Genomic DNA, 24010 nt, shown 5'->3' with positions numbered 1-24010 from the left:
TTTCTAAGTATTTTTTGATTTCCTCTTTGATTTCTTCAGTGATCATTTCGTTATTAAGTAGTGTATTGTTTAGCCTCCATGTGTTTGTATTTCTTAGAGATCTTTTCCTGTAATTGATATCTTGTCTCATAGTGTTGTGGTTGGAAAAGATACTTGAAACAATTTCAATTTTCTTAAATTTACCAAGGCTTGATTTGTGACCCAAGATATGATCTATCCTGGACAATGTTCCATGAGCACTTGAGAAAAATGTGTATTCTGTTGTTTTTGGATGGAATGTCCTATAAATATCAATTAAGTCCATCTTGTTTAATGTATAAAGCTTGTGTTTCCTTAATTTATTTTCATTTTGGATGATCAGTCCATTGGTGAAAGTGGGGCGTTAAAGTCTCCTGCTATGAATGTATTACTGTTGATTTCCCCTTTTATGGCTGTTAGTATTTGCCTTATGTATTGAGGTGCTCCTATGTTGGGTGCATAAATATTTACAATTGTTATATCTTCTTCATGGATCGATCCCTTGATCATTATATAGTGTCCTTCTTTGTCTCTTGTTATAGTTTTTACTTTAAAGTCTATTTTGTCTGATATGAGAATTGCTACTCCAGCTTTCTTCTGATTTCCATTTGCATGGAATATCTTTTTCCATCCCCTCACTTTCAGTCTGTATGTGTCCCTAGGTCTGAAGTGGGTCTCTTGTAGACAGCATATATATGGGTCTTGTTTTTGTTTCCATTCAGCCAGTCTGTGTCTTTTGGTGGGAGCATTTAATCCATTTACATTTAAGGTAATTATCGATATGTATGGTTCTATTACCATTTACTGAATTGTTTCGGGTTGTTCTTGTAGGTCTTTTCCTTCTCTTGTGTTTCTTGCCTAGAGAAGTTCCTTTAGCATTTGTTGTAAAGCTGGTTTGGTGGTGCTGAACTCTCTCAGCTTTTGCTTGTCTGTAAAGGTTTTAATTTCTCCATCAAATCTGAATGAGATCCTTGCTGGGTAGAGTAATCTTGGTTGTAGGTTTTTTTCCTTCATCACTTTAAATATGTCCTGCCACTCCCTTCTGGCTTGGAGAGTTTCTGCTGAAAGATCCGATGTTAACCTTATGGGGATTCCTTTGTGTGTTATTTGTTGTTTTTCCCTTGCTGCTTTTAATATGTTTTCTTTGTATTTAATTTTTGACAGTTTGATTATTATGTGTCTTGGCGTGTTTCTCCTTGGGTTTATCCTGTATGGGACTCTCTGTGCTTCCTGGACTTGATTGACTATTTCCTTTCCTATATTAGGGAAGTTTTCAACTATAATCTCTTCAAATATTTTCTCAGTCCCTTTCTTTTTCTCTTCTTCTTCTGGGACCCCTATAATTTGAATGTTGGTGTGTTTAATGTTGTCCCAGAGGTCTCTGAGACTGTCCTCAGTTCTTTTCATTCTTTTTTCTTTATTCTGCTCTGCAGTAGTTATTTCCACTATTTTATCTTCCAGGTCACTTATCCGTTCTTCTGCCCCAGTTATTCTGCTATTGATCCCTTCTAGAGTATTTTTAATTTCATTTATTGTGTTGTTCATCATTGCTTGTTTCCTCTTTACTTCTTATAGGTCCTTGTTAAATGTTTCTTGCATTTTTTCTCTTCTATTTCCAAGATTTTGGATCATCTTTATTATCATTATTCTGAATTCTTTTTCAGGTAGACTGCCTATTTCCTCTTCATTTGTTAGGTCTGGTGGGTTTTTATCTTGCTCCTTCATCTGCTGTGTCTTTTTCTGTCTTCTCATTTTGCTTATCTTACTGTATTTGGGGTCTCCTTTTTGCAGCCTGCAAGTTCATAGTTCCCATGGTTTTTGGTTTGACATTACGTGGAGCTGGGAGGTCTCTTGTGGACCAGTGTCCTGAAGTTGGCTCTCACACCTCAGAGGCACAGCACTGACTCCTGGCTGCAGCACCAACAGCCTTTCATCCACACGGCTCAGAATAAAAGGGAGATAAAGTAGAAAGAAAGAAAGAAAGAAAGAGGATAAAATAAAATTAAATAAAGTAAGATAAAATAAAATAAAGTTATTAAAATAAAAAGTAATTATTAAGAAAAAAAATTTTTTTAAGTAAAAAATAAAAACAAAACGGATGGACAGAACCCTAGGAGAAATGGTGAAAGCAAAGCTATACAGACGAAATCTCACAGAGAAGCATACACATACACACTCACAAAAAGAGGAAAAGGGGAAAAAATAATAAATCTTCCCCTGAAAGTCCACCTCCTCAGTTTGGGATGATTCGTTGTCTATTCAGGTTTTCCACTGATGCAGGGTATATCAAGTTGATTGTGTAGATTTCATCTGCTGCTCTTGAGGCTGCTGGGAGAAATTTCCCTTTCTCTTCTTTGTTCGCCAAGCTCCCGGGGTTCAGCTTTGGATTTGGACGTGCCTCTGCATGTAGGTCGCTGGAGGGCATCTGCTCTTCGCTCAGACAGGATGGGGTTAAAGGAGCAGCTGGTTCGAGGGCTCTGGCTCACTCAGGCCGGGGGGAGGGAGGGGCATGGATGCGGGGTGAGCCTGTGGCTGCAGAGGCCGGCGGGACGTTGCACCAGCCTGATGCGCGCCGTGCGTTCTCCCGGGGAAGTTGTCCCTGGATCATGGGACCCTGGCATTGGCGGGCTGCACAGGCTCCCGGGGTGGGGAGGTGTGGATAGTGACCTGTGCTCGCACACAGGCTTCTTGGTGGCGGCAGCAGCGGCCTTAGCGTCTCATGCCCGCCTCTGGGGTCCGTGCTGATAGCCGCGGCTCGCGCCCCTCTCTGGAGCTCCTTTAAGCAGCGCTCTTAATCCCCTCTCCTCGCGCACCAGGAAACAAAGAGGGAAGAAAAAGTCTCTTGCCTCTTCGGCAGGTGCAGCTTTTTCCCGGACTCCCTCCCGGCTAGCCGTGGTGCACTAACTCCTTCAGGCTATGTTCACGCCACCAGTCCTCTCCCTGCGATCCGACCGAAGCCCAAGCCTCAGCTCCCAGTCCCCGCCTGCCCCGGCGGGTGAGCAGACAAGCCTCTCGGGCTGGTGAGTGCCGGTTGGCACCAATCCTCTGCGGGAATCTCTCCGCTTTGCCCTCCGCACCCCTATTGCTGCGCTCTCCCCCGTGGCTCTGAAGCTTCCCCCCTCCGCCACCCGCAGCCTCCGCCGGCGAAGGGGCTTCTAGTGTGTGGAAACCTTTCCTCCTTCACAGCTCCCTCCCACTGGTGCAGGTCCCGTCCCTATTCTTCTGTCTCTGTTTATTCTTTTTTCTTTTGCCCTACCCAGGTACGTGGGGGAGTTTCTTGCCTTTTGGGAGGTCTGAGGTCTTCTGCCAGCATTCAGTGGGTGTTCTATAGGTGCAATTCCACATGTAGATGTAGTTCTGATGTATCTGTGGTGAGGAAGGTGATCTGCGTGTCTTACTCTTCTGCCATCTTCCCAGCTCTCCTAGAGCTTCCATCTTTATAATCCAACTTGGAAAGCTATCTCAGGGAGTCCCACTCTGAGGTTGTCTGTCACTCCAGCTATGCATTTTAGATTTCCCCCCACCCTTCCCATCTCAACCCCTCTGTGTCTGACGAAGATTCTTTATGTCCCTCCTCTACACACTCCTGACAGTTACATTCCCTGCTCACAGCCAGAAACTAAATGGTTCATCTTTGTGGCTCTCATCAACAAAGAGAACCCCAGGCAAATTTTCATCCCTGCTTCCTTCTAATTTTTCTATTACTAATACTGCCCATCATAGCTCTGTGCCAGCCTTTGCTTTAATGAAACGGCTGTCCTTCTGTATTAACGAAAACATGGATCTCCGTGATGCTGGAGTATTGGGTCTGCTTTGTAATAATACCAACAACTGGTATTTGGTAGGCGCTATCCCAAGTATTTCATATGCAGTATACCTCACTGAATCTTCATGAAAAACTTGCAGGCGGGCACCATCTATTATTAGTCTTATTTTACAAAACTGAAATTCATAAAGGTCACACAGCAGGAATTGCTAGAGTTGGAATTCAGATGAAGGTCAGTTTGACACCAAAGCCATGCTCTTACGCCTTAAACTATATTTTGCCCATGGATTAACCCTCAGGAGAACAAGGACAATTTCTCTTTTAAATTCCTTTTAGTTGCAAAGAACCTATCATCCTATAAAATGAGGCACAGATTACCTCATTTTGGGTGTGTGAGCCTAAGTGATCAGCATTTAAAAAAAACAGTGGCATCTCAAAGTGACTGATTTTCTCTATATATAGCTAATTATTTTTATTTTTTATGCTTGCTGTTTTTCACATTCCCACCTTGAGCACTCAAGCTTCCAGAAGAATCCTGATGCTGCTCTGCTGGCTGTTGACTGGGAGGAACAATCGGTGGGCTCAGCATATTTAACCAGTCCCTAAAAAGAAAAGAAGAAAATAAATGAACCACATGTTTGTAATTCCATATATAGATTTTACCTTTCTGCTGGATTTTTACCTCCCTGGGGCTTCCACAGAAACCCATTTTTCCCTTCTTCATATTTCAGAAAATAAGATGTCCAGAAGTTAATATTCGTTTTATAAATCTGTAAATACATAGTCAATTACTTAACTAACTAGCTGTTCAATAAATACACCAACTAAATGATGATGACTGTTCCTCTCAAAAGTTTATTACTGTTGATCATCAACTATAGCACAGCTCATCTCACCTAAGAAAATTATTTCAACAACTAAGAAGAAATGCAGCAGAGACAAAGCTCCTTAGGACCTTTGGATAAGAAAGCCTGACAAAGTTACATGTCATGGATGACAAGAGTCCATTTGGTGATTCAAAAGAGAAGTTAGTCTTGGAGCTGTCACGGACCAGCCATGATGGTGGGAGCTGGTATGCATTCACTTGGGGCTTTAGGGCAGGGGCGGACAAAAGAAGGGAGAGTGAGGGCCTTTGGGCCCTTGAATGGCTCAATACTTCAGTTCTCCCGGCATGAATGGGGGCAAAGCCACTTCAGAAAGCACCTCCTACATTCCCTGTCCCTCTGCCTCCAACTTTCAGCCTCATTCCCAGTCTCTTTACTTTCCTTCTTTCCATTATTTTCCTGTCTCTCTGCTCCCTCTAGCAGATACCTGGGTGGGTGTGATATAAGTCAGTGACATCCTGAAGGCCTGAGTCACTGTGTGTTCTACTTCAACCCTTCCTCATCTGTAAACTTGCTATTGAGCTTCTTCACGGGAACAGAGCAGGAAGGGGGATGTGAAGGATTTTCCATAGTGAATTATATTTCTTGCATTGATATCAGCAGCCTGTGTCATTGACCTTATTCTTCTCAACAGGAACATGTCCTCATGACCAAAAAATTTCTTTCTAAATTTCTGCATTTTCTGCTGTCTTTATCTACAATGGGAGACAGTCCCCACCAGTAACTAAGAGCACTGGCTCTCCAGGCCAGTCCTGGCACCATGTTTCTGAAATGTGAGAACTTAGACAAGTCACTTATAACATCACTAAGCCTTATGTATAAAAAGAAGGTAATAATAGTTACTCCAGAGTTTTGTCATTAAGATGAAATGAAAAAAAATGGATGAAAAACGTTTGGTATGGATCTGGGTACAGAGCTGCTGTCAACAAATTTCAGCTATGACCACTATCATCTTCATTATCAATGAAGATCATAGTATGGCTGTACCCACAATGATAAACCAAGGTAGGAATTGGATTCTGCTGGAATTAAACCAGCCAAGGATTGTAGAATGATTTCAAGTCTATACAATAGAAGTTTTCTTTGCAAGCCATTTACTCTTCTTGTATAAAAAGGATCTTGATGTAAAAATTATCCAATTCCTATTTGTATTATTTTAAGATACTTTCACTCACTGCTCACCTTAGCTATCACCAGATTATGGCTTGTGAAATAAGCAAGGTGAGCTTGCTGTGTAATTGAATTTCATAATAACACATTAAGGACATCAGAAAGGATTTGTCACAGACTTCCAAGCTAATGGGGCATTTTCTGATAAGCACCTTTTACTTAGTCCATTTAATTATAGCAGACCAAAAAATTCCTACATTATAGAAAATTACAAGGTCACATACAAATTACTAGCCCAGTGGCTTCATTACTCGGCAAGAGAGATGGAGAGCAAAGATGAACAGGAGAAAAATAATGTTATCATATGATGACACCCCAGCGACAAATTAGAAACGCCACACGATGGCAGTAGTAGCTTCTACCGTGGTCCATGGACATGCAGGAAAAAGCAGATGTTATAAAAGGCAAGACATTACTTCTTAGGCCAATGATTTGGTTAATGTTTTTCTTGTCAGCAGTAGCTATGGAAAGTACAGAGTTTTTCTTTTTGTGATTTTTGTTTGTTTTAAAGTAATTTCAGATTTATAGAAAAGTTTCAAAAGTACAAAGAACTTCTATATATCTTTCACCTAGATTCTCCAATTTAAACATTTTATCACATCTGCTATCTATCTATCTATCTTTCTATCTATCATCTATCTATCATCATCTCTCTATCAAGGGTTGGTAAACTATGCCCATGGGCCAAGTCTGGCCCACTGCCTGTTTTTGTAAGGCCTGCAAACCAAAAATAGTTTTTATATATTTTAATGGATGAAAACAAAATAGCAATGTTTCATGACACATGAAAGTTATATATAATTCACATTTCAGTGTCCATAAATAAAGTTTTATTGGAATACAGCCATGTTCACCTTTTTACATATTGTCTATGACAGCTTTTGTGCTATGATGACAGAGTTAAATATTTGTGATCTGGCCTTTTACAGAAATGTTTGTCGGCCCCTGGTCTATAACCATGAGGTCATATTGCTTCCTCTACTACTAATATAATACCACAGAGTCATTTTCATCTTTCTTTTTTCCTTTCTGACACTGAGGAACCTGGCTCCCATTAGCCTCAGGATATTTACTTACTTTCTGAAGTAGAGAACACACCAAAAGTAGTTTCAAACAAAACTAAGCAAATAAAACAAAACAACCAATAAAACACCCCAAATCTACTCTCTAGGATTCTCTGTTTATGGTTCTTTTTTTCGTTAGTTAAAATACCATGTTCAAAATTTACTTAGGCTAATTCTTTTTCCTACCTCGTCAGTGAGGTTATATTCTTAATTTGAAATATAGTTAGCGTCATTTGCTTCTGTTTGTATTAAGTTTTTCTCCCCATTCTTGATTTTTATTACTTTTGTTGTTTTGAGTAGGTAAAATATTACCAGTTCAAAAGTCAAACTTTTACAGAAAAGCATATTCAGTAAGAGTTAGATTTCCTTCATCTCTTCCAGTCTGTTTCCACCCCTTCATCATTTCAACACCATCCCCACCCACTCCTCCAGAGGTAATCAATTCATTAGTTCTTGTGTCTGTTTCTTTTTGCAAAATTTCAGCAGATACACGTCTATTTTTTTCATTCCTCTTCTTTCTAATGTAAAAGGTAGTATACTATAATTACTCTTTTGCACTTTCGTTTTCTCAACTTAAAATATATCCAGGAAATCACTCATACCAGTTCATAGACAGCTTCCTTATTCTTTTTTTTTTTTTTTTTTACGCTGCATAGTACTCTGCAGTGTGGCATACATTTATTTCACCACTGTCCTATGTTTGGGCAAGTTTTAAATATTTTGTGATTACTGCAATTAATGCTACAATGAATAACTTCGGGCATATCTATTTTTGTATATGTGGAGATATACCTTCAAGATAAATTCTTGGAAGTGGGATTCCTGGAATAAAAGGTAAATGCACACTTGGTTTTGTTAGACACTGACAAATTGTTTTCACAAGGGTTGTACCCATTAGCATTCCCAGCAGCAATGTCTGAGACTGCTGGTTTGTCTACAGACATGTCACAATATTATGTTGTCAAGTTTTTAATGCTTTCCAATCTGAGAGATAATAACTGATAACTTAAAGTAGTTTTGATTTCCATTTTTTTGCATTTGTTCTCATTATGAACATTATGAGTAGAGTTGACTCTTCATATGTTTAAGGCTATTTAATATATATGTGTATGCATGTGTGTATTTTATATCTATATCTTTTTTTTTCCTGTCGTTCATGTCTTTTGCTCTTCTTCCATCAGGTCCTTTTTTTTTTTGTCTCTTTCCCTCATTTTGTCATCTGTGTTTGCTTATGATATTTTTTGCCATGCAACAGGTTTTTAATTTTTCTGTAGTCATATGCATCAATCTTTTCTTTTATTGCCTCTGTATTTATTTATTTATATTTTAAAATAAATTTATTTATTTATCTATTTACTTTTGGGTCTTCGTTGCTGCATGCACACTTTTCTCCAGTTGCGCCGAGCGGGGGCTACTCTTTGTTGCGTTGTGCAGGCTTCTCATTGCGGTGGCTTTTCTTGTTGCTGAGCACAGGCTCTAGGTGTGCGGGCTTCAGCAGTTGTGGCACGCAGGCTCAGCAGTTGTGGCTTGCAGGTACTACAGCACAGGCTCAGTAGTTGTGGCACACAGGCTTAGCTGCTCTGTGACATGTGGGATCTTCCCGGACTAGAGATTGAACCCGTGTCCCCTGCATTGGCAGGTGGATTCTTAACCGCTGCGCCACCAGGGAAGTCCCTGCCTCTGTATTTCAAATCAGAGTTAGGAAGTTCCTCCCTACAACCAGGTTCTATAGAAATTCACCCTTTTTTTCTTCCAGTTACTTGCATGGTTTCATTTTTCACATTTAGAATTCTGATCCATTTGGAGTTTATTCTGGTATATGTTGTGAGTTTATTCTGGTGTAAGGTGCATCTAATTTTATCTTGTAAAAATGACTACAGATTCCATATATGTGTGTTAGCATACGGTATTTGTTTTTCTCTTTCTGACTTACTTCACTCTGTATGACAGACTCTAGGTCCATCCACCTCATTACAAATAACTCAATTTCGTTCTTCTTTATGGCTGAGTAATATTACATTGTCTAAAAAACCAGTACTGATGAACCTAATGGCAGGGCAGGAATAAAGATGCAGATGTAGAGAATGGACTTGAGGACACGGGGAGGGGGAAGGGTAAGCTGGGACGAAGTGAGAGAGTAGCATTGACATATATACACTACCAAATGTAAAATGGATGGCTAGTGGGAAGCTGCTGCATAGCACAGGGACATCAGCTCAGTGCTTTGTGATGACCTAGAGGGGTGGGATAGGGAGGGTGGGAGGGAGGCTCAAGAGGGAGGGGATATGGGGATATATGTATACATATGGCTGATTCACTTTGTTGTACAGCAGAAACTAACACAACATTGTAAAGCAATTATACTCCAATAAAGATATAAAAAAAAAATGACTGCAGAATTCTCTTGACAAGTGATGTTAAGATTTAGAAGATTTTATTCAATTAAGAAACTTTAATCAAAACAACTCATTTATTTGGCTTTTTATTAAGTAAGCATTAACAAAGTACATTTTGAAATAAAGGGTTTCCATGTTACCTATAAAATATGGAAAATATTTGGCTAAACAGTCAACCAGTAGGTTTTCTTGCAGGATGAGAGCCTTTATCAGGCTGTGAATCTCCTGAGAGGAGGGTAGAATATGTAGACTGCCCACCTTTTTGCATCTGGAACTGTTCCATCTTTTGGGTCCACAGACCACACCACACCTTGAGTCCACAGACCACACCACACCTTGAGACACTTCAGGTTATACCATTTTCCTACCCTGGTGACATTGTTTTTGTTTTAAGTATTTTTAAAATTTATTTTATTTTTATTGAAATACATTTGATTTATAATATTGTGTTAGTTTCAGGTGTACAGCAGAGTGATTCAGTTATATATAAGCATGGGATGGTTTCTTCCTTTGTTTGTTTTTGTTTTGCTTGATTTTTATTGAAATACATTTGATTTATAATATTGTGTTAGTTTCAGGTGTACAGCAGAGTGATTCAGTTATATATATAATATATATATATTTTTTTCAGATTGTTTTCCATTATAGGTTATTACAAGATACTGAATATACAGTTCCCTGTGGTATACAGGAAGACCCTATTGTTTATCTATTTTATGTATAGTAGGTTGTATACATATACTCCTAATTTATCCCTCTCCCCTTACCTCTCCCCTTTGGTAAGTTTGTTTTCTGTGACTGTGAGTCTGTTTCTGTTTTGTATATAGATTCAATTGTATTATTTTTTAGATTCCACATATAAGTGATATCATATAACTTTCCTCTTTCTCTTGTTTGTTTTGTTTTTATTTTACTTCATATATATTTAATAATTTCATTTTTTCAAGAGTAATCTTTTTTTTCTGTGACTTGTTAATAAGCCAGAAATGTGTAGTCTAGCACCTGTATCTTACATGTTTACATTTTTATAAGTGATATTTAATGCTAAGCCATGTTTTGACCCCCATGCCTTCCCAGTAGCAGGCCGCAAACATCTAGGGATGGGGGAGCGCCAGATCAGGCTCATTCACACATGTCAAGCCCTAGCTCAGGTCTGAGCCACTTCCTTGGCCTGCTTCTCACCCCGGCTGCCTGTGCTCTGGAACCTGCTCTTGCTCTTCGTTCTCCCATTTCCATATTTGCCCTGTCGTTTGGACTTGATACTCTATTTTGTTTGGTTTCCTCAGCTCTGACTATAATCCTTTTCTCTCTACCTGTAATGAAAACCTCCAGCTCCTCTGGTGGAGAAGCATCCTTTTCAGTCAGGCTTGCTCTCCGAGCATGCTCGGGGGCTGCTTCCTCCTCCTTTCTCTCGTGGACCCAGGCAGGCCTCCCACCCCTGCCTCTCCTCTTGAAACTGAAGAGAAAGGACCTGCAGGCACACATATACATGCTGAGCTCTGTCACCAGAAGGTGTGTTTTATTTAAGGGTCAAGACAATGGGTTCACTTCAAATACCACACAAAAAATATAATGTAGATGAAAGATAAATACCATCTTGTGAATCCTCACAGTGGACAAATTCATCTAACATGAAAATCCTGCCCCCTGCAAATACCATGCTCTTTCCATTCAACTTTCATGTTAGAGTTCTGAAGGGAGGCAGTGAGCTTTAACTGAATCACAGCTGACTCAGATATTTTTACAACTGAGGATAATGTCCTCACTTAAGATAGACTGTGGTTTCAGTTCCTTCATTTAAAAACAAGATTTTGTTTACAAGAGAATTTTACACACATTTATTTCATTAACGTGCTTCCTATAAATACATCATATATGTATATACACGTACACACATATATACAAATACATGCATGATATGAGAGCAACAGTTAGCTTGATCATCTGTCGACATATACAGTAATCATTTACTGAACTGCTGTGTGTCAGATCCTGGGGAATCAGAGAGCTCATAGTCAGATGGAAGAAGCATTCTAGCTAACAGAAAACGACATGGGCTGCTGTGGGCTGATCAGCTTATTTGTGTGTTCCCTAAAGGAATTCCCTTGTAAGGAAACTGCCTACAATCTTGTATACATTTAAATATTTTTTGGGGTGAGTAATTATTTGAGAAATCTAAAACATGACAACAATTATTACATAGCTCTCATTTATAGCACTGAGCTACCTGCTATCATAAGCTCTGGGTCAGAGGAGCTAGCCCAGTGTGAAATACTTATACAGGAGATCTTCTATTAGGAATTTAGCAATTTGCAGCAATTTCTATACAATACTTATTGATATTTATCATTTGGTACCAGTGTAAATTTCTTATTCACTGAAAGCAGTCTGGGTTTTAAACATCTTCTAGGGCCAGGTAACAGACTGGGGAGAGGACTAGGAAATAGCTCACTTAGGGGAGAATTCACAGATTCTTTTTAAAACTTGGTGAAAACTGTTTTCCCAGAAAAATGGCCCAAAATACCAAATTTTCTTTCAATTTTAGGAGGTCAGAGATCATCTGAAGCCCATTCGTGGACTTCTGGACCCTGAATTAAGGACTTCTGCATCTTGGAATATCAGGGAGGTGTTTTTGTAGTGTAAAACCCATGGTTCTTTGTAAAGGACCAGATAGTAAATATGTTAGGCTTTACAAGCCACAGGTCTCTGCTGCAACTATTCAGCTCTGCTGCTGTAGTGTGAAAGCAGACATAAACGATAAGTAAACAAGTGGCGTGGCTGTGTTCCAATAAAATCTTATTTACAAAAGAAAAAACATCCTGCAATGGGCAGGATTTGGCCCATAGGCTGTAGTTGAATGACCCCTGTCTTAGAGGAAGGAACTGTGAAGTGGAACATTCTCAAGGCTCTTATGAAAATTCCTGTCAATTTTCCTCCGAAATGCCTTATGAATCTACCTTTCTCACCATCTCTACATCCACCACCAAAGTCCAAGCAACTACCTTGCCTCCTGTTATCTGAAGTAAAAGCTCTGAACTGATCCCCTTAGAGTCATTCATTCTGGCTTCACTTCTCTGTTCTTCACACTATGGCCAAAATGCTAACCTGATTATGTCAACCTCTTTTTCAAACCCTTCAACATCATTGGGAAGCTATCGTATTTGGGAGAAAGACCAGAATTATTACCTTGGCCTTTGAGGCTCTGCATAGCCTTGTCTCTATGTGTTTTTCCAACTTCATCTTGCATTGTTCTCCCTCTCACTCACCATGCTCCAGCCACACTGGGCTTCTCTTGATTTCTGGAAAAATGCCATGATCCCTGCCATCATAGGACTTTTGCCCAGGCTGTGCCCCCTTGTCTAGACCATGTTCTCCTCCCCTGCTCCTACCCACCCCACCTCCTTATCCTGGTAAAATCATATCCAACCTTCACATTTTGGCTCAAGCATCACATTCCTGAGAAGTCCTCCTGGACGGTTGCTCTCTAATCTAGCTGAGTTCCTTTGTTACTTCTTCTAATAGAGCAACTGTGATCTTCTCTTTAAGAGCTCTTATTTGAGTTCATAATTACATCCTCATTTGTTTGATCGTTCAGTGAATGAAGCCTCCCCCACTTGACTCTACCCAGCACCTAGCAGAGTGCCTGGCACAGAATACGCACTTCCTCAATATTTACTGAATGCATGACTGTTGAGTCTCTTTGTTAGTCCAGAATACTGAGCGCCACTCAGACTTGAAAGTTTCCATGACAATAAATAATGCTGCTGTTGCAACCCACTCTTGCATTTTGCCTCTATCTTACTCTTTCTCTACCTGCTAGGAACACGCTATTGTCTTCTCATCATGTGCTTGGTACACACACAATTTGGGGTCAACCTGGGGACACACGCTTGTCTCTTTATAGCCAAGACAGAAAATTTTTAATTTTCTGCCTCAGAAAACAGCATGCTGGTTCAGAAATATGTTTACTAGGATGAAAAACTAAGAAAATATATGTTTCTATTTTTTTGAAATTTAAACATAAGAGCTCTCAATAGCTTTTCTTCATAGGATTCATCTCTCATTTGAAGCAGGAAGCTCAAGCAGTAAGTTGGAAACACAAACAGTATGTTGGGAACTCTTTTGCATGTGTCTTAGTATGGACTGGAGCAAGTATTAAGATGTTACTGTTTACTTTTGGTTTGTTTCCTGCAGGAGCACTCTAACCAGATTCTCAGTGTTCTGGTTCTGAAGGCCTTCTCAGACACTCCCAACAAGTGCTTACCTAGTCTATACTTGATTACCATCAGTGACTGTGTACTTATTACTTTCAAAGACCATATTTCATCTTCCAATAGCTTTGATTATTAGAAAGTTTTTCCTCATGTTGAGGAAAAACATTTCCTTTTCATTTTCACCTGTTTCTCCTACTGTTACCCCTTGGGGCTTCTAAGGAACAATTCTAATCTCTCTCCAAGATGCACTAGGAGAGAGGTAAGGAACTGTCTGTCCAGAACTCCTTCCTCTCCCTTCTCCTTGGAACAGCTCTCTGACCACACGACTCTGGGAATGATCATGCTCCTATATGAGCCCAGGGCCTCAGCTGACTGGCCCATGGGTAGACAACTGACCTAATCTGGGCCAGTCGTTGTGCTTCCCTACAACTTCTGAAACTGGATCTGAAAAAGAGAGATAGTCCCACAATGAAGATGGAAGCCAAAAGAAGTGAAACTCAGATGCCACTGATGACCACATTTCCTGTCACATGGTAGAAGCCAGTCTGAAGAGAGAATGAGGAAGCTTAAAGTCTGGGTTCTGGGAATAAAACAGTATTGGTACCAATGAATGAACTGGGAAATCAGGGAGATGTTACAGGAGTTTGGTTTAGCACATGAAGAACCTGAGGTCTTGTTTGTTTCTCTATGTGAAGATGTGTTAGAAATATTAGGATCCATTACCAGGTCCCAGTCTTAGCTCTTGAATATGCTGACATTGCTCCATACCCATTTGCCACCATTATAATCTATGCTTTTAGAATCTCTCCTTTGTTTTTCTCCCAGCCAACCTGGACTCCCTTGAATCCAGAGTGAGCTTTTCAAAATGTGCTCTTAGGGCAAAATCCCAAATTCTGCATTGGCTTAAAGCTTTGCATAGTCTGATCCTTACTATCTCTACAGCACAGTTTTGTGCCTTTCCCTCACTGTTACTACCACTCTACCCCCAGGCTTCAGATGGAGAGCCACATTCTTAGTCTCTTTTCCCATAATGGCCTAATACTATAGATTGAATGTTTATATCACCTCCCCTGCAAATTCGTATGATGAACTCTAACTCCCAATATGATGGTGTCTGGAGGCAGGGCCTTTGGGAGGTGCTTAGGTCATGAGGGTGGAGATCTAATGAATGGGATTAGTGCCCTTATAAAAGAGACCCCAGAGAGCTCCCTTGCCTCTTCTGCCATATGAGATCACAGTGAGACGATAGCTGTCTATGAACCAGGAAGAGGGCTCTCACAAGACACCAAATATGCCAGGACTTTGATCTTGGACACCTTAGCCTCCAGAACTGTGAGAAATAAATTTCTGTTATTCATAACCCACCTAGTCTATGGTATATAGTTATAGCATCCTAAATGGACTAAGACACCTAGTTTACTTTCTCCATCTTTCAGCTCAGATTTTACTTCAGAGAAGCCTTGCCTGAGTTCTAAGTCTACTGCAAGTTTAATATCAGTCAATGTTCCAGCAGAAAACACTTGGCACACTCAAATTAGGATGATTTGAGGAGGGTTTAAGAAAGGGCTTCTTACAAAGGTAAGGACGGGTATAGGGGAACCACACGGGACAGTATAGAATCCTAGGGATTTTGCCATCCCCCCACCCCCAGCCTTAAGGGACAAGGGAGGAAGAGTGACCAGAATCTAGAAAGAGAGAGGGCCTCCTTAAGAGGAGCTGTGCCCAGACTGTAAGTTCCATAAGGCGGGCAATCATGTCTGTCTTCTTCACCTTGGGCTTGACACAGATACTCAGTAAATGTTTGTTGAATGAATGGATACTTGTAGGAAGGCCAGAGCTATAAGAGAAAGATACACAGGTGAGAGTGAAAAGATTGGAATGTGGATCAGTTCTCTGAGGAAGACCTGCTAGAGAGGAGGTCAGGAGAACACGCTCTGAGAGTAGTGGGAGGAATAAGAAGAGTCAGAAAAGGCAGCTAAGAATGTTATGAGAATTATTCTTCTCATCGACATTTCTTCTTTTCCCTTCATAAAAGTACTCTCGGAGGATGTCTACATTATGGTGACATCTGGAATAGGATCGTGTCTCTTCTGTAGCAAAGGTTGGGAAACACATTATGTAAACAAGTACTGCGTTTTTATCTCACATAAATCCACGTTTATTTAGAGACACGTAGCAAACAGTCATACAAAAGGAAAATCATATTCTTTCTTTCTTCTGGCCTCTACGAAATCACCTCTCCTGCCCATGTCTTTGCAAGTAAACCCGTAAAACAGAGAGGACACTGCTCTCTCCAAGGGCTCAATGCTACAAGAAATCACAAAAATCATTAACTTCTTTTACTCTACTAAATATTCTTTATACATTCTCTGCAGAACTGAATATTTTTCCTGTTTGGCAGTATTTTCCCTTAGGTTAAGAAAATATTAATGACATACGATCTTGAGATTATTTTACATACATCGACTCATTAGATACAGCAGATAATTCAACTCTGGAGGCACAAATCCAGGCATCAGCCATCAAATCCAACTATAACATGTGAAGAGCTAATATCCCATCTACTTGAAACAACATGGAAAAAGGCTTCTCTACACTGTTGTCAGCTTAGCTGCTTTATAATTTTACATTGAATATATGTTTATTGAGCCCCTGTAGTGTTGCAGACTTTGTGCTGTGTACTGAGGGATAAGACATGATTCCTATCCTTGAGGAATTCAGTCTCCTAGAGACAGACTGTTAGATGAACACTTATAAGAGAGTGAAGCAAGTATTGTTAAAAAGAGGTAAGCCCAGGGGACCTTTTACTGTTAGGAGAAGGGCTGTGGCAAGGCTTTTTATGTTTAGCAAAAGTGATGACAGGATTCCTCCTGAAGGATGAGAATGAGGTCACAAGATAGAGAAAAGACAGAAGGATATTCTAAAAGGGACAAACAGCATGCACCACAGCAGAAAGATGTAAAGAGCTTGAGGTCCCTCTAGCTGTGTGAAGTGATGGGCACTGGGTGTTTATATATGTGTGGAATGAAGACATACTAACAATTACTGAAGAAGGCAGCGACTTATATGGCAAGCTAAGCAGTTCCTACTTTATTCTGAAGGCCCGGTGGATCTATTGAAGGATTTTAAGCCAGAAGAATCTTGGATTTGCATTTTAGAAACATCAAGGTGGCATCTGTGTGGAGAATGGATTGGTGGGGAATAAGAGAGGGGCCACAAAAATCAGTTAGGAGTTTGTTGCTGTATAATCTAGGCAAGAAATAATGATTTTTATTTTGGAAATTTAGTCCACATGTGTATGAAAATACATATGAGGAACACAGAACCTGCCCCTTGACAAAATTCATCTCCCATTGTATCAGATTAAGGTTGTAATATACAGCAGTCTCCTGAGAGTACATCTTGTATTTGTCATCCTGTGAGAGTGAAGGTCTCTAGAGATGGCAGTATACCTCAGGGATCTTACACTCCAGCAAGTAATATTTTAGATTCTTTCTGTGTGTCCCATATGTTATATAAATTAAATTTGAATAGTTATTGAGTATCCACGTGCCCAACGGTGTATCGGATATATGAGGGTACTCAACAAATGCAAGATATGGTCCCAGGAAAGTAGCCAAAGATATGAACAGGCAGGTCAGAAGAAAAGACATATAAATGCGTCCTGCCTCCCCCAAATATGGGAAGATATTTGACCGCATATATAATTATAGAAATGCAAATTAAAATAATGAGATATTGTTGACACACAGCAAATTGGCAAAAGCTCTAAAGTTTGATGATACTCAGTGTGGGCTGCAGGAATGTAAATTAGTGAACAATTTGGTAATATCTATCAAAATTACCTTTGACCAAGTAATCTCATTGTTAGAAACTTACTGTAAACACATACTTGCCCAAGCTCATAAAGATATGTGCATAAGGATATTTACTACAGCATTGTCTACAGTAACAAAAAGCTGGAAACCACCGAAATGCCCGTCAGCAGAGAACTGACTGAATAAATTATGGTACATCAAAACAATGAAATAATATCCAGCAGTTAATGAAGAATGTGTTGAACGTCATGTGCAAATTCAGCAAGAGGTCCAAAAATCTATCCAGTAAAAATCCAAAAATCAAGCTGTAGAACAGTATAGAGTCTCACCCCATTTATGTTGAAAAAATACATAAACAAAACACGTTTTCTTGTATGTGCATAGAAAGTTTCTGAAGGATGCACAAGAAACTGTTAACCTGGGAGTAGGGATGTGAAGTTGGGGGTGGAAGAGTAAGACCTGTTTTTCAAATCTATTTTTCTCATTGAATTTTTCTCACTCTGGTTGAATTTTTTTTTAAACTACTTTCTTTTTAAAAGGCAGATTCTTGCTCTTCAAGAGCTTCCAATTTGACGGCATCTATAAGAAAACTCTTCTTAAACATGGCTTAAAAATATCTATAAAAAAGTGCTTTATGTGACAAGTGCTTACTGGAAACAGGAGTATTGACTGGTCCCTCAACCAATGGAGGAGGAGGGAGGAAAATGGGGTGCCTTCCTCAATGCCAACACACACCATCTGAGCTGATCCTAGCAGCCTTCTCCATTGGAAATATCAACTTCAGTGATGAAAGCAGAACATTTTGGGTCTTTATAAATGTTGGTAAAGTTCCAGGAAATTGTCAAGATTTCATTTGCATAAACAACAGCTGCCTTATCTAATGCTATAGATATGACTAAAAAAATAGGTGGTGGCTTATTATTTTTAACACATCATACACAAGCCCGATTATTAAAACAAAATGGTTCCTGAACTGAAATTTGCAACGTCAGGTCTGACAATTCAATGATATAACTTGACAAAGAATCGTTACAATGGGAAAGACTGAAAGATGCTCTACCATAGAGGGGAGGCCCGGTTAAAAGCTCAGCGGGAACACACAGCCTTTTCTCATTCTAGATGTATTCATGGGAGTGTGTGAAAAGAAGTTTAATATTATGTTTTAATCAGCTTTTCAAAGGGTCTATTTTCTTTTTTTTTTTTAGTTGCTGGAAGATAAAAGGTCTCGGTGTCACGGAAAACTAAGCAGTGACTCACTTATCCTTTACCGTTCATTGGAGGGGAATACTTTTGGGGTGAAAACTCTCAAGGAAGTCAACTTATCTCCTCAAAGCAGAAAAAACTAATCAAGCATTGTCTGATTAATTAGAGACACTTGAAAAAAAAATGCTATCAAGGCCTACAGCTGTAATCAATTTAATCAACATGCAGAGAGCCAATCTGGTTTTCTTGATTAACAAAGCTGAATGTTAAACAGGGAGTGTGACATTGTAGTGCCATTAACTAAGGCTACACATTGAGCATTTTCCCTAAATATTCAAAGTCAAGTCAGGATAAAGTGAAAACTTTCTTTTATGATGAGGGCCATGGGAATGAACATTTCAATTTTTTCCCTTGATATTTTCATGCCAGAAGTTTCATCTAAGCAGCAGAAATATGTAGTAACTTCAGAATGCTTCAATTAAGACACACAAAAAAATCAACTACCTGGGAAGATCACATAATAATAAAATGAAGACAAAAAAAGTGATGTGAGTTTAGTGTCAGCTTAGTGTCATCCAAGTTGGTTATGGAATTTGGCAGGAACAGACACACCAGACATAGATGAAATTTCTCTTATTATGTTTTTAAGATGTGAATGCAAAATGTATCTATAGAGTGCCTGATGAGTAAATCAGAAAATTCAATTTGCTTATTTTAGTTGCATGAAGTCAATTTAAATGTCAAGACATCTAATGCTTATTAATTAGATTGGCTTATTAATGGTTTGTTTCTTGCTCTTAAAAAACCATAGTTATAACTATAAAATAATGATTATATTTTGTGTAGCAGATCTTTGCAATGCCGTCTGGAGTTTTATCTGTTAAAACAGTAACTCTCAACCTTTTGGGGGGTAAAATTCTCTTTTTTTGTGCTTGAAATTTAATAATACTGCTAAATGCTGCTAACTAGTGTGTGACAACCAGATATTTGTTGTGTGTAATGTTACCAAAATAGGTTCATTATGGAGATATGTAAGTAATTTCCCTAAAAATTACACTGAAAATAATTCAAAGTAATCTCAACGTTATTCCCATTCACTTTTTCTTAAAGAGAAGTGGAAAAGAAAGAGTATACATGGAACATAATAAATACGTAGGAAGTGACCTGTTGGAAGAATTAAAGCCTATCCATTAGTACATATTGTGGTAGCTTTGATTTTGGTTGGCTGAACACACTTTTCTTCTACCTATTCTGAGAACCTAGCTCTTCTTTCCTATGGGCAACTCACTTCATGTGGTTTGGGGTATAAGCCTTCCTTCACTTCCAGTATGGGGACAGGCTTGAGATCCAGGGTAGGCCAGAGTCCACTTCTGGGCTTTTGTTGGGTTTATGAGGAGGGTCCTGACTCATGTCTACTAAAGCATGCACAGGTGAATGACATCTGTTGAGCGTATTTTCCCAACAGAAAAATAAAGGTTGAGCAAAACTGTATAAAGCTATGGTTTATTTCTCAAGAGGTCCTTCAGAACCTCTATATTTCTTTCTTTTTATTTTTTTTTAAACCTCTATATTTCTATGGGAGATTTAAATATTATTTTACAGCAGAAGGCGGCACATAGAATGAGGATTTTTCATTCCAAATAAACATCACTGAAGATGCAGGGGAAACAACTGTCCCTCCAAATAACAGGTTTTATCTTCTTATCTTTGGGGGACATTAAATAAATATCTGAATGCCTGCTCTATGCCACTTTATACCTCAGTTCTAGGTGTTGACAACAGAGTGGTGACCAAGCCACAGTCCCTGCTCACATGGAGCTTATAGTTTAGGGGTGGAGAAAGACAATAAATAAATATATAAAGAAGTGAAGGGGTTCAGAATATATGCCATCCTAAAATATGCCAGTTTGGCCTAACGATTATTTTGAGCTGAAGTCAATGAGAAGAAGCAGACAAAAGAAAAACTCTCTGTTCTACCCACCTCTTCCAGGAAGGGGAGGATGATTCTTAATCGTTGGTGACAACTCTAGACTCTTGCCAGGGATGGCACCAGAGGACTCTATACAACAAACCTTACTAACTACCTCTCATCTTCCATTAGTTTCCCCCATATATTTATCCTCCCAAAATTTGCCATCTTCGGAGGCTCAAAGTCTCTTTCCCTTGCCTTATCACTTTTCTACAAAATTTATTGTTCTTTGGTTAAGATGCTGTATAAGCCCAAGTTCTAACCACTTCTTTGAGTTACTCATCACTGAGTTCTTCCATGTGTTTGTACGCTGCACGTTAGTAAACTTCTGTTTGTTTTTCTCTTTGTTTTGCTAATTTGTCTTTTGTCAGTCTAACTTGCAGGAGGACCTAGGAGGATAGAGGGAAAAAGTTTTTCCTCCCCTACAGAAATGAATATGATTTCAGATATCAAAAAGTGCTATAAAAATTTAAAAAAAAAAGAAGATTTCGTGAGTATTTCATACAACAGCTCTAGCACACAGTTAAGGTGCTAGGTTCTCATAAAAACTCCAACCTATTGCATAAGGACCGATTCCAAATGCACAGGGAGAATGGGAACCACAGAATGTCTGATTTGGGGCCATCCCTCAGAGATGGATGTTTGTAGCATATTGGGCCTCTCAGATGAAGAAATTAATTTTATATTTAAACCCTATTTACAAAGGAAATCCTATTGCTGAGAATCCACAGACATTTTCATGTGCAGAGCACTGTACAAGGAATAATGGGGAGGCAATGGGGAATCAAAGAGAAAAATTCCATGACTTTAGATTGACCACCCTGACTTCTAGGATTGATTTCCTAAAACCCGGCAAGGCTTGGTTGGTCACCAAATGGAACACTAACACATTTCTATGCTGCATATCTGTATGAACAAATGGCTAGGGTGGGACTGTAGCAACAGCAATGACTATCATCATCACAATAGAAAACATGTTGACAATCCAGGGTGGGGTTGGACATTAGATATATATTTGGGGTACCAACACAGCACATAATTAAAGTTGATTTGAACTTAAATTTCCTTTTAGCCTTACAAACTTTGGGTTAAACTCTGCCTCTGTCTCCTCACCCAGAATATTGGAATTATAGGACTGACAACACTGGGGCTGTGGTAGAGATTAAAGTATAATATAGCATATGGAAACTCTCACCACTTAGTGCCTGCTACACAGATGGAGTGAACAGTGATAGGTGTAGTAATAGTGTTAGTAGTTATTATTATTTGAAATTACAGAAAAAGATTCACTCTCAATCTTATATAACACCTTTTAGAGAGTTGTAAGACAACTATGTGTTAAGTGCTTTGTAAGTAAGCCCTCAGCAAATCAACAGCATAAAACTTTGCAGCCTTTTAGAACTTTAACTAGAGAAAAATTGCCTTGAAATTAGAATACAAAATAAAACCATTTAAACCTTTCTACAGAATAATTGGGACTTAATGGTGCAGAAAGAGTAGGTGGGGTTTAATTTATTATTCTAATTTAGCTCTCTGGGCTTTTGTAAAGAATAACTACAGGGTATCATTTTCATCATTACGTGTGTCAGATTATCAGATGCCATATTTATGTACTGATTTCCATTTTCTTTTCAAAGTTTGGTTATTCCTTTATGTTCACTAGTCAAATAAAACAATGATATGCTAAAAAACAAGGATCTGTAAGGTGAATGACAGTTTAATTTTCCCCTAGTGTTGGCTGGTTGCACAAGAAAATAAAGAACTGGAGAAAGCTGGCAGGATCTTAAGTTGACTAGATTTATTTCCCAGGAGTTGCAGGGTGTATTAATTGTAACATTTCAATTAATGAAAAAAATTGTGATAGAAGGCTCATGTGGGTGATAAACGGACTTTTGATCAGATATGATGGTAAAATGCTATTTTTAAAACATATGGAGGAAATAATCAGAATTCTTTTGTTGCTGGGACCATTCTAGTGTGTAAATTGGGCTTGCCAAGGAGGGTAATAATTCTTTCCTGTCGCCAAGCTACCATCATCATCATTATAATTATTCATGGTGTTACAGCTTCTATTCAACCTAAAGATGGTCCTTGTTCTATAGAAAACTTACATGCTAAATTGTAAAAAAGGCAGGAAGATACAGAAACACTGAAATACCAGAAAGAGCAAACTGACTATATTAGACTAAGAATTATACTAATGGATCTTATCAATAAATTATCTTATTAAAGTGCAACATACACATAGAAACGTGCACAAATAAATCTACAGCTCAATGTATGATCTGAAAGTTACTATAAGCACCACCTGGGCCAAGAATAGAAGGTTCTTTCCCTCCTTCTCCTATTCATTACACTCCCTGCTCCCCCAAAGTAGCTCCGATGGTGACTTCTAACACTATCATTTAATAGGCTTGTTTTTTTTTTTTTAACTTCAATCATTCCTTGGCAAAGACTAGTCCTTTGTTTTATTAATTAATTAATTTATTATTTTTGCTGTGTTGGGTCTTCGTTTCTGTGCGAGGGCTTTCTCTAGTTGTGGCAAGCGGGGGCCACTCTTCATCGCGGTGCATGGGCCTCTCACTATCACGGCCTCTCTTGTTGCTGAGCGCAGGCTCCAGATGCACAGGCTCAGTAGTTGTGGCTCACGGGCCTAGTTGCTCCGCGGCATGTGGGATCCTCCCAGACCAGGGCTCAAACCCGTGTCCCATGCATTAGCAGGCAGATTCTCAACCACCGCGCCACCAGGGAAGCTCTAGGCTTGTTCTTGAACTTTGTATGAATGAAATCATACAATATGTATTCCTCAGCTGTCTAGCTTCTTTCCCTGAAAATTACATTTATAAAACTCATCCATGGTTTTGAGTGTAAATACTATTCTGTTGTGTGAATACATCACGGTTTACTTATGCCTTTTACTACTGAAGGAGACTGTTGTTTCCAATCTGAGGCTACCATGAATGTGTTTATGTTGAAAATTTTTTCCTCTTCCAACTTGGGTCCAGTGGTGGGAGCCCTGCAAATTAACTGACAATAGCCAGATTAGCAGGAGAAAAGACACAGTTCATTTACACGTGTACATGGGAGCTGCTCAGTAATAAGTAACTCACTGAGTAGCCAGAGATGTAAGTTTATAGACCGACTTAAAGTTTGCGGGGGAGGTTAGGGCTTCAGTGGGAAGGTATGGAAGGTTCTTTTAAGTTTTTTGATGCTATTGGAAATGGGCAGTCTGTCTTCATGGCAGCTGAATGTCAGCTGTATTTTCAGGAGGCTCTGCTTTAGTCAGATAAGGGAAGTTCAGATAAGATTTCTTTCTGCGTCTCTGTAGCCCAAATGTTTTCACTTTAAAATAACCCTTCTGGGGCTTCCCTGGTGGCGCAGTGGTTGAGAATCCGCCTGCCGATGCAGGGGACACGGATTCGTGGCCCGGTCCGGGAAGATCCCACATGCCGCGGAGCGGCTGGGCCCGTGAGCCATGGCGGCTGAGCCTGCGCGTCCGGAGCCTGTG

The 24010-nt window shown here is 39.4% G+C and overlaps 1 protein-coding gene across 12 annotated transcripts in view; it reads right to left on the bottom strand.

Annotated features, from left to right (window-relative positions):
• The window catches only part of CFAP20DC (CFAP20 domain containing), a 297986-nt gene that overhangs the window by 33194 nt on the left and 240782 nt on the right, over positions 1–24010 (bottom strand). For 7 of the 12 annotated variants that reach the window (XM_024124132.3, XM_028479359.2, XM_028479361.2 and 4 more), the window contains one exon: positions 4292–4386. In XM_024124132.3, coding sequence (XP_023979900.1) covers positions 4292–4386 — 95 coding nt within the window. Of the gene's footprint in view, positions 1–1865; positions 1961–4291; positions 4387–15074; positions 15350–15737; positions 15820–24010 lie in introns of those variants that run through there. The other 5 variants (XM_055079649.1, XM_055079650.1, XM_055079648.1 and 2 more) reach the window with 5 other exon arrangements.

Source organism: Physeter macrocephalus, chromosome 18 (assembly GCF_002837175.3).
Source record: "Physeter macrocephalus isolate SW-GA chromosome 18, ASM283717v5, whole genome shotgun sequence".
Lineage (NCBI taxonomy): Eukaryota > Metazoa > Chordata > Mammalia > Artiodactyla > Physeteridae > Physeter > Physeter macrocephalus.
The sequence above is the reverse complement of the archived record's forward strand: the minus strand, read 5'-3'. Positions and strand labels throughout refer to the sequence as shown.